This window comes from Amblyomma mixtum, chromosome 1 (genome assembly GCF_055824585.1).
Source record: "Amblyomma mixtum isolate Tamu chromosome 1, ASM5582458v1, whole genome shotgun sequence".
NCBI classification, from domain to species: domain Eukaryota; kingdom Metazoa; phylum Arthropoda; class Arachnida; order Ixodida; family Ixodidae; genus Amblyomma; species Amblyomma mixtum.
In genome coordinates, this window is record NC_143012.1 from 7,573,979 (window position 1) to 7,589,916 (window position 15,938).

Here is a 15,938-nt window from a genome sequence, read left to right on the forward strand (position 1 = left end):
TCTCAGAAACTTCGTAGTTAAAGAAAAATTCGTCCTGGTCCGGGGTTCGAACCCGGAACCACCGCCACCGGAACCACCGCCACCACCGGAACCACCAGAAAATTACTCCACCTTGGGGGATTCCCCTAAACATTTGACCAATCTGAACTCGTCTTTTTGCCACGGGAACTCAATCTGCACGTTCCGAGCATTCTTAGAAACTTCGATTTATTGCCCTGTGTGGCTGATTTTCCTAATTAAATCTAATTAACATCCGGCTCCCGCCTTTTTTTTTTTTAATTCTCCCTCGTACGGTGGGCGGAGTCGACGAACGCGCAGTTTACTATAGCAGTTTCTTGTAGTAAAATCTTTGCTATGAACGGGAAAGAAAAATGCAGTCGTCTATCGAAGGAGAAATGGGACTGCAGTTTCACTCTACTATATCCGAGTTTACTACAGCGGGGTTCTACTGTATAGTTCTTTACTACTGGAAAATGGCATTAACTGGCAGCTCACTGCTTGCTAGGCGGAGCTTGCTTTGCATCGAATTTGCCGCGGACAATGCTTTGTAACTAGCCACCACCCATCATAACAGGCCTAGTCCTATTACCGGTACACTACAAGTAGAAGGATCTTGCATTAAACTTAACATACAGTTGGTTTGAGCAATGCCTTTGGCAGCGAAGTGTTCCAGGTGAGGGCCGCTCCTAGGGTCCACGCAGCAAGGATGGCATCACCAACATGATAGCGGTGCCGTGTGAAAAACGAGTACGAGATACCAAGGGCTACCCTCGAGCACCTCGTATCCAATGTGACCCTCAACGGAAGTTTGATAAATACAAACAGTAGTGCTATGATTTTGCATGAAATTTTCAAGGGGATGTTCTGTTTCGATATAAGCAATAATTCAATATACCTGGTATTAAATGTAATCCGTTTCCTAGTGTAAGTGACAAATAAAGGCATCTTTAATAAGGTCTGTGGGAAGCCACAACTTTACTGCCACTGGCCCAGCTTTCACTGGTCAATGCTCCGATAAGTCGGCCAGTACGCAAGTCTGTTTTTTTTTGTTTCGAGATAAAGAGGGCCTGGCATACCACCTACCAGCCTCTTAGCATGACTGAGACGCAGTACGATGTAACACATAAATCACTAGACATTTTATTCGTAATACATAAACCATTTCTCTTCCCCAGTGAAGTGTCTGCATGATCCATTACCTATATACATATCTGTACAGCACACATGCACACAGAATCTGCCAGAGAGAGAAAGAAAAAAAAAAAAGGCCAATACTAGAAATAAAGGAAGCAAGAGTACGAGAAGGAGGAGAGCTTCGCGTGTTGCTTCTAGTAGTGCGCGTCTGTCAATGACTCCCACCACTAGCAGCAGCAGCGCGGTATCTCACCACATACACTTCATTGCAAAAAATCTTCCGGCGATGCAAAACGAAACAATTTGGAATGTCGCGTATTTACAGCTGTCCTCGGTAGAAAAAAAAGAGAACAGGCCTTCCAGGTCAATGGTCTCTCTCGCGACAGAGAGAGAGAGAGAGAGGGGTAAGGAGGAAAGGACTATGCCAGAGGGCAGCTTGGCAACCACCGCGCTTGACCGTTCAGTCTTTGTCATTGCCGTAGCTGCTGCTGCGAATCCTTTCCGATGGCGCCCCAAGTGCCGCGGTAAGAAGATGGGAGCGGTGGGGAGAGGGCGACCGGAGATGTACACAGGGACTGTTTCCGACGAGCGCGGGGCTACTTGGCTGAGTCTCCCGCGGCTTGGTCTGCGTGTGCATTGGATGCCTGTTGCTGTTGTTGGATGGGCTTGCGGGTCTTCTCCCCTTTCCTCCAGAGCACGATTTCCTGAGAGATGGAACAAATGCGCGGATTGTGGTCGAAAGGCGTAACTTAATTCGCCTGCCTCCGTGAGCTCCACATATGAAAATTTAGTTTATTCCAAATGTGTAAGTGCTACATAAGTGTTCAAGTACTGACTGTTGCATCAATAACGGAGGCAGAAATAACTGTGTGCTGTAATGATACGGGGTTTTGGCCAATGTCTAATTACTCAACAGTGCTTCCTCTTCGTTCACGGTAACCACGCATGAATTGTTCATTACTGATGACTACCGCTGCAGCTGTGCACTACTTGACAATGCATTTTATGCAATATAACCAAGTTTTGCAAAGGCATGCGGCTAGTTCACACAAAAAAAGAAAAAAAAGTGAATGCATAAGCATGGTATTGAAAGCAAATGACTCCTGGGCCTTAAAACTGGTTTTTAAAAAATATCAAAATGCAACACTGTCTGCAAGTAGGCTTCACTTGTGCTGCACAATTTCAACAGGCAAACAGGATTTTATAAAAAGGTGAAAACGTGTCTGGAAAGGCAGCAGGTACTTAGCCATTTTACTGACTGACTGCACATTCCAGCTAGCGCTATACAAGGTATATAAAATATTCAATATCAAGGTAAAGCTTGAAGGCAGGCAAGCTGCTACATTAGAAAATGGAAAGCAGTTATACCTGTATATATTAGCAATGCAATGGTCAATATGTTGCAAGCCTGCGAGAGTGTGGCAACTTTTGTTAAGGTGTGTACCTGACAGTACTAGTCTGCAGTTGAAAGGTGTTTTCAGGGCTCCTGGCACAACCATACATGACACTACACGGCCACCGCGATGTTGAGATTTAAATTTTCCTCGATGCGTCGTGTGCGCACTGTACGAGATAGCCCACTCACCTGCTGCTTGAAGTAGCGACGCTCTTCTTCGTCGACCAGAACCAGGTTGAGATAATAGCGGACCGAGAACTTCTTGTTGATGTCCTTCATGGTGGGCGTCAGGTCGTAGCCCGCAAGGAACAGACGGATTGGTATGGACTCTCCTGCACAATGCATTAGTTAACAGTTGTGGGTTAATGGTTAAAAAGGGTTTTACGAGCCAAAGGAACACAACAGAAATTGTGCTTTTGCCACGGTGGAATTCACGAAAGTAGGCACGGTATCTGATCACTGGCAAATATTAGGGATATTCTCGAATATCAATTTCTCAAATGGAATATGAACTGAATATCAAACATAATTGATTCGCATTCGACATTTCAAATATTTTCACAGTTCTAATTATGTACTATAACTCCATACACCAGCGTGCTAAACTTTTAAGGCGCGCATTTAGGGCATGCCTTTAATGCCTCATCGTTGTAAGCAGGAGTTGTCGACAGAAATGTCACGCTTTTCATTTGGTTGAAATCGCCGTGACGGCACAGTACGCGAATTTCAAACGGGACCAATTGTACTTTGGATAGTAACCATGCAACCAATAAAAGGGATGGTATAGTGATGCTCCAAATAAGTGGGACTCAGTTTAGTTAATTAGTTAATTACCTTTATAGTCAGACCAGACAAATAAATAAAACCGAGTACGAAATTGGTCGAATTGGGGAATCGAACGAGGCTCTCTGGAGTGTGAGACGAGCACGCTAACCACTCCGCCATGCCAGTTCAATGGTTTGGAATGAACTAAGGCGGGGTGTCTTCGTTCACTGCCATCTTCCTGCCTTCCCTTACAGGGAGGTTCAGGTGTCCACCAAGATATGTGGACACCAAGATATGCCAGACAGATACATTTCCTTTCCTCAAAAACCAGGCTGGCCTTCTGTGGACTCCTGGCAGCCTCCCAAGATGCTGTCACATTCCACCCTTAGCGAAGTTTAACATCTGAACCACACATCAGTGACACAAGCAGCAACACCGCACTTAAGGCTTTCGCCTCACCGCACTTTAGGTCAACAAAGTGCCCCCACCCCTAAATTTTTTTCCAGCATTTCTTCAGAAATACTGAATTCATGGGCATTTAGCAAGTTGGATGCACTACAGAAAAAGTTTAAATTCACCAGCCCAGTAGGAAAGTTCAGGAAGCAAAACTGCTTTTTGCCATACGGTATGAAATGTTTACCACGCTAAAATGAAGCAAGGTTTTTGGAACAACTTCACCTAATCTGAGCAGTTCTCATCAGACTTTTCATTTTTATCAGATGGCAAACAAAACAGCTGCTGTATGCAATGAAGTGCTCAGTGGTTATCGGCACTCTCATCAGCACACTCCCCATCTCACCTACAATGAAAATAAAACCCCCACCACAGTTAACAATGCTCTGTGAAATTTCTTGAATATCTTAGCTTCATGAGGCCAGTTTGTACCGACCTCTTTAGCGTTATCAGCCAGTTGACACAATATGCACTGCACTGATAAAAATGATTAGCATCTCAAAGTCTGCGGACCAACCTCCTTGAATACTTTTATTTTTGGATTTTTGGTGTCAGTCCACGAGCAAAATATGTGCACTTGTCAGCGTTTATCACTTATCAGTGCTCTGATAAGGCATATGTGCCAAGACAAAACAAAGCCAAGACAAAACTAGAGCGGACAGCTCCACACACTATCATTTGAAAATCAAACGATACACCCACCTCGCACGGGTGCGCCGTCCATGATTTCATACTTGGCGATGGTCTCATTCTCGTTGAAGATGTTTGGTCCCGAGCCAGTGGTCTCGCGCTTGATGATGGCAATCTCCATGTGTTTGATCTTGATGCGAACCAACAGGAAATAAATCTTCCCCACAATCACGTCCTTGAGGTGATACCTGCAGGAGTAATATTCAGTGGAGTTATCTTCTTTGAAAATCAAACGTCACCTGCGGAAAACAAGAAACTCGCTACTCATAATACTCCCTGTTTTGCCAATACTGCAATCCCCACCCCTTATGAGTGTATGCATCAACGCTACCATTTAAGCATTTAAAATGGCAGTATAAATAGGTTTTAATGACCACCGAATATCCAGATAGATGCTGATTCATTTTCTCACCGGTGTTTGTCGCACATATTACATCACCGCATAGGTTGTATTAATCTCTAGCCTGTACTGTGTGTTCATGTGTTCCTTATATTTTATGTCTTATGTTGTACTGTTCACAGGAGGATTCCCTGCAAATGTATTTCAAAGTCAACTTCTGTCAACTTCAGACAGGAGATGAGGCCCTGTCAGGCTTCATCATCTTCCTCTTTCATTTGAAAGAAAAGTGAACTGAAGTGAAGTGCACTAACTTGGACTTGTTGTACTCGAACTCAATGTGTAGGCAATCCTCGATGCCCACTTCCATCTTGATTGAGGAGTTGATTTCGGGATAAGATGAAAGCGTGTGGACCACCATGTCAAGCTCCTTCACCAGATCGGTCAGGCGACGCACGATGGTCACTCTCAGGAAATACCTGGGCAAAACAAGGAGTGAAATGCAACTTAGCGTAGCTGACCTCTGAATGTTGTGTGCCAAGTAAAGGATGGACCTTTTCTCACAAAACAAAATGTTAACCAAGGTGTCAAAGAGAGTAATACAAAATTTATACGATTTCAGCAGCGCGAACACGGTTAGGAAAGACAGAAGGCGGACAGGCTGTCTTTTCCTAACCGTGTTCGCGCTGCTGAAATCGTATGGATTCCCACCGACTAGCCCGCCAGATAGTGTTAATACAAAATTTGCAGGCGATGACGTAATGTGACATGTCTCAGCGTCGCCCGTCGAGGGGATCATAAGTTTAGGGGGTGGGGGGGGGGCTATGCATGTGTGCTGGAATCATGGCCATGAGCAAGAGGTTTAACGGATGGCATTAACTGTCCATAGGCCATATTATCCACTGGTTATCATCCACATAAAAGAATGCAGTCACTGGGGCCCAGAAATCTAGGCATTAAAAAAAGAATAAAAAAAAAGAAATAGGTCAGTGTTTAGGCCCTAAAAAATATGCACTTAAAAATCAAAAAAGGGGTTACTGAGTAATACTTCTATCATTCGCAGCAGATTGGAACAGTAATAAGAACAAAAGTTCACTAATGTCAGCACCTTGATACTGCTACAATAAAACAACAGTACACAATTAATTATGTCAGTTTGGAACAGACAGCTCTCATGCTCTTTGCTACACGACACAACAGATGGCTTTGTGCCCACCCGACTGGTCACATGACTTTGCTTGAGATATCAGGGACATCGGGCTATAACAGATGGAAGATGTACACAGTTATGCAACTAATGCCCACCTTAACCTGACGTTGGAGCCAGTGTACGATTCGTAGGGCTTCTCCACATTGACAAATTCAAAACTGTAACTCGCATTCTGGACAAGCTCCCCAGGCCGTGCAAGTTCCTTGACCAACGATGCGAACTCGTGGTGGTTACCACGATCATAGTAAAGCTCTGAAACACAAAATCAGTGAAGGCCACATTGAAGGGTATTACATCAAGTGCATTTGAGGTCAGAAACATTAAATATACACAAACCTGGAAACGGCACCTCTCCGGTAAATGTAAAATGTAATTCATGAAACTAAGAAAGCGGTGCAAACCACCGCTGAAACAAGCTAGCTTGTTTATAGCATCCCCATCACAAGCTGTCCGAACAGTGACATTTGGATATGTACATGAAAGTATGCTTGTGTTCAATAAAGTGACTTAAGCTATGTAAACATCTTCATGTTAGCATGAAAATAAATTCATTCCTTGTTGTCAAGGCGCAACTTTGAAGCACTGGGAACGGTACAAGCGAAACATTGTCTGCACTGTTAAAGTGTCACAACTAAGAATCCTGATTTTCCACATTAGTTAAGAGTAATTCTGTAATGTCCATACAGTTAAACTGTGGGATTAAAGTGCAGAACTTTAAGCATTTCATCATTACTGACACAGAAACAAAAAAATGACAGTTTTACCAAGAAAAATACACTATAATTAGTAAATTAGGCTCATTTCTGGGCAACTAAAAGCAACAAAACTGCATACATACTGGTACACGTAGAATAAACCAATAGTGAAACTCTAAATCACTGCATCACCTGCCAATGCAACAGTATGCCTGTTTGTATTTCAGGTTGCTTAGCTTTGACAGTTTTTTTACTCATTTTACAGCAAGCCTTCTATATCTCGGGCAGCTGATTACCTTGACACAATGCTTTGAGAAATATGTAGGTAAATGTGGCTTATGCAAAAAGGCTATCGTATTCTATTCTGAGCTGAAAAGAAAAGTGACAATTTTACAGCCCGTATCGCATGTAATATACAGGACATTATGGAGTTGACCTTGTAATGCGCTAAAAAATGACACCTACTAACTAAGTAGTGCATACAGTCCGCCAAGTGGCACTGAAACGTCGCATTTTCGGAAAAAGAAACAACTCGCCTATCTGTCCGATGAACTCTATTTTGATGCCCTGGTGCTCGAGCTTGGAGCCCGGCTTTTTGAGCGTGATGTTCACTTTCCCCGAGACGGACTCTCCATCGTAGTAGAGCAGGTGTTTTTCTTTCTTCCCGTCTTCCGTCTTGATCTCTGCCATTTTGCGATTCTCTGTGCCATTGAGGATTATGTCGATGTCGGCACTCTGTCCGAGCCCAAAGAACGCCTGCGAAAAGAACACGCCGGATCCAAAGGTGCGGCTACGCAAAGCGACAGCTTCGCCAGTGATAAGATAACTCTAATGCGAGGAATTTCATTTGCGACATTCGCTCCCAGTGAATGATACCGCGGCAACATGGGAGCGCATGCGATCGGAATTTTTCTCTAGCAGGGCTAAAGAATGACTACGAATAATAACTTAACGGGTACACCCGCCACGCCTTTAGTTTAAACGCGACAAAGTGGAGACCGAAGTGGAGGCAACGAATGCACTCCGTCACTCCCGAAATTCTTCCTGTACCGTTCACTCTAGCTCCTGCGTCCTGTTCTTCGAAGCGTCAGCGCAAGTCAGGGGATTCCCGACTAGCTGTCACTGAGAAGACACTGCGCTGTCTGTATGAGACAAGCAAACAATACTCGGCCGAAGCCTGTACATGCTGCCGGTGTAACACGAGAAGTTATGCACATCGCGTCGCCTTTACATTCTTAGCACGCTGGGCTCCGCTCGTCGACTCAGCGTCTCTCATTACATGTCGTCTGCAGCACTCGCGACTGCAAAACTTTTCAGCGCCTGCGAAACGGTCAAATCGCGACGACAAGGACGTTGTAACCCTGTTGACGGACACATAAAGGCAAACGCTTCATCCACGTCTCGACAAGTGCTGACCGCCAGCGCGTCACGGGACAATCAACGCTAGAACAGCCTCGGGTCCGTGCGAGACTGCGATCGCACGGACGAGGTCGGCCGCTCCGTGCCGACACGCGTAGATGGGAAATCTAGTCAAGAAATCGCTGCCTTAGCGCACACCGGCAGGGTTTCGGTATTTCGTTAGCCACGGTCGCAAAGATTACGAGCGGTGGTCAGAACAGTGGGCGTCGCTACCGGCTGCACAACGGTACTTTCGACAAGACGAAGGGGGGTTGCGAACCCAGAACGCGCAATACCGGGTGCCAGACTCTTCGGAGACTTAATTTAGTCATCCAGCATTGCTCGTACGCGACCGATGATGAGTACAGGTCCATCAAGAGCAAAAATAAGGAAGGCTACGAACCATTTGCACGGCTTTTGTGACACCAACACTTCACACCGCTTCACACGCACCTCGATCAGTCATGCACACTTTCTCCCTTTCCCAAGATGGCTGATCACTAGCATAAATAAAATGTTAAATTATGCAACTTAAACGTAAAACATAAATTATATTTTTTGAAAATAAATTATTATACCAGTCAATTGCGCAGGAAACTTTCACACTGTGCTTTGACTGACTACTAGCGCCATTGCAGCTTCAACTTGATCCGGCTGTGCAGGGCTTTTAGAACACCGGACTGCCGGCGAATTGATCACGTTAGTACACAAAGTTTTCAATATCTTTGTGTTTGCATACGGTTCGTTTCTCATAATTCTTAAATTGCAAGATGATAACTTCCTACTTGATAAGCCATTTCATGTTAAAACAGTTTTGTCTGTCGGGAGTGCTGCACGTGCCATGTGCCTCTTTAGTTATGTCGTTAGAATTGCCGGCGGTAACATTTCGTGAAACGTCAATTTGTTTCACGTGTTTCTCATTGCATTTATATCTTTTGCAGTATCATGATGGACATACGTCCGAACAACACAATCTACATCAACAACCTTAATGAGAAGGTCAAGAAAGATGGTGAGTGGCAATTGTTTGAACAGCGCTGACGGGCGGTGCGTAACTGTGAAGCGATTCTTTTTCCTCGCAGAGCTGAAGAAGTCGCTCTACGCCATATTCTCACAGTTCGGCCAGATTCTGGACATCATAGCCCTCAAGACTCTTAAGATGAGGGGCCAGGCGTTCGTCGCCTTTAAGGACATCAACAGTGCCACCAACGCTCTGAGGTCGATGCAGGGATTCCCATTCTACGATAAGCCCATGGTGAGAGCGGGTTTTGAGTGGAGGATATTTTAGCCGAATCATTCATGTGGAAGCGACTCTTATCACGTACTGAATTTGCCGCAGTACTTGTTTACATGTCGTGTTTCTGTGCCCAAAGCTGGCTACTACAGATTCCCAAATTGAATTCTGCCCCATAACGCGCACTTTTTGCGTTCATCAAATAAATGACCCTGTAGTAAATAAATCAGAAGTCAGCCATCGTGTTTACTCTTTGTTCAAATGGTTGACAAACACACGCATATTACTTTTACGAGAAAAATCGGAAGACTGCATTTTCATTTTTTGATGCTGAGAGAAGAGCTACAGTTGAATACCATGTTGTAGCACATTGGACCATTTTTTAAATTTTTAATTATAATGGAGGTGTTCTAAGTACTTTGTCTGCAGTGAATGCACCCGAACCAGTAGATCACTCTCTCTGAATAAATAGTGGCAGTGTTGCATACATTAGCTGCACAGTGTGGTGCTCATTGTTAGGGACATTGTTTTTAAGCCATGCAGTGTACTTGGTATTCATTCTGCTCTAGTGATGCATAATTTCTGTGGTTTAGGTAGGGATGTGCGGATTGCACTTTTTCAAAACCTAATCGAATACGAATAGCGTTGCTGAAAACCAGATTTAATACAAATCAGATAGTGACAGAACTGAATCAGATGTGGATTGAATGTATTTATTAATATTTCATAATTTTGCGAACATTCATAGAAAGCGGATATTCATGTGAAACGGCAGAGCTATGCTGCGATATGGCGCTATAAGTTGTGGAGTTCTAGCTGTAGCTGTCAAAAGATGCAGTACCATTTAGCACTAGATGGAATGCAACATGAATTCGGTGTCTAAACTGTGACCATCATCGTATGTATAACAAAAGTACCTTTTGCTGCCAATGATGACAGGGAATAATCTAGTCCTACCCCTCAGTAGGTGATAGGGCAAAAGCTATGTATGAGCCATTGCTTCCGAGCAAGCATCTGAGCAGTATTTCCTGATTCTGTCTGAGCCACTCAGTGCCACCCAATTATGGAACCCGCCGCGGTGGCTACGGTGCTCGGCTGCTGACCCGAAAGACACGGGTTCGATCCTGGCCGCGGCGGCTGAATTTCGATGAAGGCGAAGTTCTAGAGGCCCGTGTACTGTGCGATGTCAGCGCACGTTAAAGAACCCCAGGTGGTCGAAAATTCCGGAGCCCTTCACTACGGCGTCTCTCATAGCCTGAGTCGCTTTGGGACGTTAAACCCCAATAAACTATAAACCAATTATGGAGGCTGTGTAAAAGTACTATAAACACTGTGACTGTGCTGAGCCCTCCATTACATGCAGACTGATTGCGACACCATGCTGTTAGGTGTCAGAGTAGGCCATGATTTTGAAACAGTCGTTTTAGAACACTGTGGCGTGGGTTTTTCGAGCTTCTTGCTGATTATTTAGAAATTATTTGAAAACTTAAGGACATTCGATTTGTTTCAAATAATTTTGAACACTCACTATTTGGTTTGTTCAGCGAGTCAAATACAAAATCCAAGTGTATTTGATTCACTATTTGACAATTTTTATTATTTACGCACCCTTAGCTTTTTGAAAAATTAATAATGCTGAGCATTTACTTTCCCTGCTGCAAGGAATGACTGCAAATACACCAATACCATTGAAAACGTTTATGTAGCTACATCTAGAAAATGTGAAGTGGTTTGCTGTGGCTACAGCTAACTCCAGCAAAGTAGTTACACGAAGCAGGATGCACAGTTCACGTTGTGTGGAAAAACATGTCTTCATTTACGGTATTCATCTGCATAATGTTTGGTTTACGTTTGGTTTGGTTTGGTTTATGGGGCTTAACATCCCAAAGTGACTCAGACTGTGAGAGACTGCCATAGTGGAGGGCTCCAGATAGTATCGACCACCAGGTGTTCTTCAATGTGCACTGAAATTGCACAGTACGCCAGCCTCTAGTATTTCGCCTCCATCGAAATGCGACCGCCACGGCCGGTATCGAAGCCGCATCTTTCGGGTCAGTGGCCAGGCACCATAACCACTGAACCACCGTGGTGGCTCATGTACTTGTCATCTGCATAACGAATGCACTTGCATTAGCAGATCAGCTACATTCGAAGTTAGTAACAATTAATTGTCCTCAGTGTAAGTTTTATTCTGCATAGTAAACACAGTCTCCAAATTAACACCCAAATTTTTCTGACAAAAATATGTTCGTTATGTGGTACACAGTTACATGCAAGAGACGCTATTGTCATAGAGTTTCTTACTATTACCTAGAGGGAAAGCTGGCGGCCCGTCTATGGGAGTTTGCATGGCGACCCCTCGAGACCACTTCAGCCACCATGGGCGCTCAAAGCATCATGGGGCGGTGAGCTACTTGTTGCGGAACTGCAACTTCTGGCCAAAAAATAATCAAGAAATAAAGCTGTTTGATAACTACAAACGTCCTAACATTGAAAATCTTGTCTAATTATTGCAACAAACGAGCAGAAAAGCATTTAAGTGCAAAGTTTGCCCAAAATTAAAGACGACTCGCTCTCCTATTGGCCTAGTAATGAACACTATAAAAACTAATATTTCGTACTTAACAGGCGCACTTTTAAAAGTAAATATGTTTTCAAAAAAGATGTTGTTGCGTAAATACTATAAGAGGTTTTTTAATGGCATTTCGGAAAAGTGAAACCTTTTATTGGCGTCGTGTGTCGTCGCGTTTTCACTACTATGGGTTTTGCCCACTGCGTTCGCGCGAAAGTCGTCTGCGCACACACGAAAAGCGTTTTCGGAATGCAACCTCTTAGTAGTGCCACTCTGTGTTCCCGAAAAATTGCGACTGCCCCGCAACAAGTAGCTCACCGCCCCATGATGCTTTGGGCGTCCATGGTGGCTGAAGTGCAGCGCCGCCAGCTTTCCCACTAGGTAATAGTAAGAAACTCTATGGCTATTGTAGTGCGAAGATGTACAGCTGTTTCTGTGCTGCCCTCATGTGTGGTCTTTCCGTGCACAGCGCATCCAGTACGCCAAGACAGAGTCGGACGCAGTGGCCAAGCTCAAGGGCACATTCGTGGAGAACTCCCGAAAGCGCACCCCTGCTGAGGGTGAGGCAGCACCCAAGAAGAGCAAGAAGAAGAAGGCCCAGCCGCAGCCACAGCCGCAGCCTGCGATGATGATGATGGGAGGTGGCATGCCCATGGCAGCGGCAACGGGAGCACTACCTGAGCAGCCGCCAAACCAGATTCTCTTCCTGACCAACCTGCCGGAGGAGACGAACGAGATGATGCTCTCCATGCTGTTCAACCAGTGAGTTTTGTTTTAAGGCGAAAGCCTTTAACCCTTTGAGGGTCGAATTATTTTGAAGAAAACTTTCCCAGGTGGTCAAATTACTTTATTGCGGATCTTGAATCTACAAAATGTATATAATCGAGAATAAATAGTAAAAAAAAAATTAGGAACAGTACTTTGGTGACAGCATCACTCACAACTGGAAAATGTTCAATAGAATAGAATAGCAACAGTGATAAGCAAGCTAAGAGCAGCACCAGTAAAGATAGAAATCAACTTTCGCCGCCTCTGCAAAACAGTGCCCACAAAGAGAAAACACGTTTCGCGTGACTTCGTTGCGATCCCGCAGCGGAATCGAAACCGCGTAGGCGCGTTGCCACAGAGGGCGAGAATACCTCGCGAGCAACGGTGATAAGCAAGCTAAGAGCAGCGCCAATAAAGATAGAAATCAACTTCGGCAGCCCCTGCAATATAGTGCTGACAAAAAGAAAACTCAAATTTCGCGCGACTCCGTTGCGTCACAAACTACAAAAGGGGTGTTGCCGCAGTCTATGCCGCCGCGCTAAAGCTAGGCATAAGTTCTGCTTATCTCCGTAAGAAGGCAGCACAAAATTCCAACACTTCTTGTAAGTCCTAAGATGTGGCAGCACCCCCCAGTGAGCACGCATTGTTCTTTTGGCGCAAAATTTCAAACGGAAGATCGAAACCGTACCCGTACGGCAAAGACCTTGCGGGACAGAAAACCGCCGCCGTACATATACGGCAAAAACCTTCAAAGGGTTAATGGCTGCTGTCATCCGTTAACAAAGCATGTCACACACGTTTAACTCGGGAACTAAAAAAGATGAAAGAAAACCAATGGTTGCTTCAAGTAGAGGAGGAAAAAATGGTCTAGAAGCCAAGTTTAATGACTGTAGGTTAATTAGTTAATTGTAGGCAAAAATGGCGCAGTTGCGTCGAAATAGCGCGGATGTCAATATAGCTACGGGAACGGTTTGACATCACGTCTACCGAAAGTAGTTACGGCACAGTGAAAATTGTCGCAGAATGGTCGGAAAAACGACGAAATTATGTCTAATTAGATGGAGAAATGTGTAATTAAGCGTAATTAACACTTAAATCCCCGAAAGATGTACAATTTGGGTATAAGTATAGCCACAGGAACAGTGTGACGTCACATCCACCGAAAGTAGTTACGGCACAGTGTCCTTGGCTTTTGCCTCTCAACACTTTACTTTACCAAAGTGTCCACGCAATTTTTTTCTTTCTCAGCCTCGTTCGTGTGGCACATTGGGGTTTCCAGTTGGAATTAGGGGGGCCAAGAACATGTAAAGAAAACTGGATAATTGCTGTTCTAGAATCACATCATGGTGCCTAAATGAACAGTTATGGCAGATCATAGCCTGTGTGAGAAGGATGAGGCCTCAAGTGGGAGGTATTCAGGCAGGGGAGTTGTCATTAGATTAGCAAAATAGCTGACAGCATAGCAAGAAGAATCAACAAACCTACAGGCCATTATCTATCTAAGAATTTAAGAATATTTAGAGTTCATTTAACAAACACAACCAAGAAGTCTTGCCTTGCTGCACCACTAATTGTATATAATGCCCTTTTCTGTCCACAACTCCGCTACTGTATACTGCTTTGGGGAAATACCACCAAGTGAAACATCAATAAACTTTCCTTAATACAAAAAAGGGTCATCCGCATTATTGAAAACACATCATTTTTAGAACACACAGGACCCCTTTTTCTCAAACATTGCATTCTAAAAGTGGAAGATATGTACTCTTATAACCTGTTAAAGGTGCACTGAAGAGGAATCTGAACTTGTCTTTTTGCCGCGGGAACTCGATCTACACGTTCCTAGCATTCTTAGAAACTGCGACTTATTGCCCTGTGTGGCAAATTTCCCTAATTAAATCGAATTAACGTCCGGCTCCCGCTCTTTTTTTTGAATTCTGCCTCCTACGATGGGCGGAGTCGACCAACGCGTGGAGTGCCTTTCACCCAGTCCCGTGGCCGCTTGCCGCTCTGCCATCGGCGGAGTAATACGTAGTAGTCCGTAGTAGCAAATAGTCCGCGCGTATTTTTATTTCTGCGGGCTTATTTTGCGGCTATATTATCTGCGAATGAAACTATTTATTCATGGAAAGCTAAAAAACAAAATAAATCGAAAGCAAAGCCTCCACGGAGCTGGCTGAAAGGAACTTCACGCGTTGGTCGACTCCGCCCATCGTACGAGGCAGAATTAAAAAAAAAAGGGCGGTAGCCGGACGTTAATTCGATTTAATTAGGGAAATCGGCCATACAGGGCAATAAGTTGCAGTTTCTAAGAATGCTAGGAACGTCTAGATCGAGTTCCCGCGGCAAAAAGACAAGTTCAGAATCCTCTTCAGTGCACCTTTAAGTAAGTACAAGAATGCAATACAAGGAAAAGCTGAGACATTTCTGACCTTAGCTAGACTACAAAAAACAACAAATACCTATTCATTTCGCTATCAGTCACCATGGCTCATTCCATTTTCCCGTACAATGTACGGAAAACAACGACTAAAACACGCCATACCGCATGGGCTCAATGAACTAAATGAAAAACAGACATTCTGCAAATGTCGCACAAGGGAATCTTGTTTCAAGTGTCTATTTTTTTCATTGTTTCTGCACGTGACAATTGACTGCTGTTTTATCAATTTTTGTAAAACTATGTGCTGTGCAAGTGCTTGCTGTCTGGGTGGCGGGAGCTTTGTCAAGCTGCAACTAAGCAGCTTTTTCTTCCGTCACCTTTTTGCTCAAGCAAAATAAAGAAACTTCTTCTTCTTCTTCTAGTTTACTTGCGCACTGGCACTGACGCGAGCATGGCAGAGCACTGAAGCTCCTATGTGCACTCTTTCCCAGGTTCCCTGGCTTCAAGGAAGTTCGGTTAGTTCCTGGTCGACACGACATCGCTTTCGTGGAGTTTGAAAACGAGATCCAGTCATCAGCCGCCAAGGAAGCACTGCAGGGCTTCAAGATCACACCAACGCACGCCATGAAAATAACATTTGCCAAAAAGTAGCCCGTGCTGCTTTCTGGACACTGTGCCCACACTTTCTTTTTTTTTTTCCTCCACTGGCAAAGTTTCGTTATTTTGTCTCATGTGCACATCATGGGTTTTTTGTGAGCTGGCAGTAATAAACTGCTTCATCATCACATTTGTGAGAAAGTGCAAGTGATCTGTATTCTTGTAAGGAAGCTGCAAGAGCAAGCATGCCTAATTTTCAAAGTTCTTATTATGTTAAAACAGGGCGGCTTTTTGTGTAAGGGGCCA

At 44.3% G+C, this 15,938-nt stretch overlaps 2 protein-coding genes across 3 annotated transcripts; one reads left to right on the forward strand and one right to left on the reverse strand.

Annotated features, from left to right (window-relative positions):
• Nucleotides 1–1,117: 1,117 nt before the first annotated feature.
• Vps26 (vacuolar protein sorting 26) lies at nt 1,118–8,576 on the reverse strand. Its single transcript, XM_089542130.1, has 7 exons — nt 8,482–8,576; nt 7,217–7,436; nt 6,081–6,237; nt 5,090–5,254; nt 4,451–4,626; nt 2,720–2,862; nt 1,118–1,838 (listed from the first exon to the last, which is right to left on the reverse strand). Exons 1-7 carry the CDS (start codon nt 8,482–8,484, stop codon nt 1,731–1,733), a joined length of 972 nt encoding a protein of 323 aa, XP_089398256.1. The 5' UTR covers nt 8,485–8,576; the 3' UTR covers nt 1,118–1,730.
• Nucleotides 8,577–8,728: 152 nt separating this feature from the next.
• snf (U1 small nuclear ribonucleoprotein A snf) lies at nt 8,729–15,839 on the forward strand. Of its 2 annotated transcripts, none has more exons than XM_089542141.1 (5): nt 8,729–8,777; nt 9,020–9,090; nt 9,161–9,333; nt 12,354–12,646; nt 15,527–15,839. In XM_089542141.1, exons 2-5 carry the CDS (start codon nt 9,024–9,026, stop codon nt 15,684–15,686), a joined length of 693 nt encoding a protein of 230 aa, XP_089398267.1. In that variant the 5' UTR covers nt 8,729–8,777; nt 9,020–9,023; the 3' UTR covers nt 15,687–15,839. The 2 variants fall into 2 exon arrangements, with proteins under 2 accessions (XP_089398267.1, XP_089398275.1); XM_089542149.1 differs by lacking the exon at nt 8,729–8,777 and adding an exon at nt 8,793–8,818.
• The last annotated feature ends 99 nt before the right edge of the window (nt 15,840–15,938 follow it).

Excerpts from the sequence above, each read along its gene's own strand:
- snf (XM_089542141.1), top strand. The coding sequence starts at position 9,024 with ATGATGGACATACGTCCGAACAACACAATCTACATCAACAACCTTAAT. Across the intron at positions 9,091-9,160 it reads TGAGAAGGTCAAGAAAGATG|AGCTGAAGAAGTCGCTCTAC; the intron begins GTGAGTGGCAAT and ends TTTTCCTCGCAG. Across the intron at positions 12,647-15,526 it reads CTCTCCATGCTGTTCAACCA|GTTCCCTGGCTTCAAGGAAG; the intron begins GTGAGTTTTGTT and ends ACTCTTTCCCAG.
- Vps26 (XM_089542130.1), bottom strand. Across the intron at positions 2,863-4,450 it reads GGACGGCGCACCCGTGCGAG|GAGAGTCCATACCAATCCGT; the intron begins GTGGGTGTATCG and ends TGCATTGTGCAG. Across the intron at positions 1,839-2,719 it reads GTCGCTACTTCAAGCAGCAG|GAAATCGTGCTCTGGAGGAA; the intron begins GTGAGTGGGCTA and ends TCCATCTCTCAG.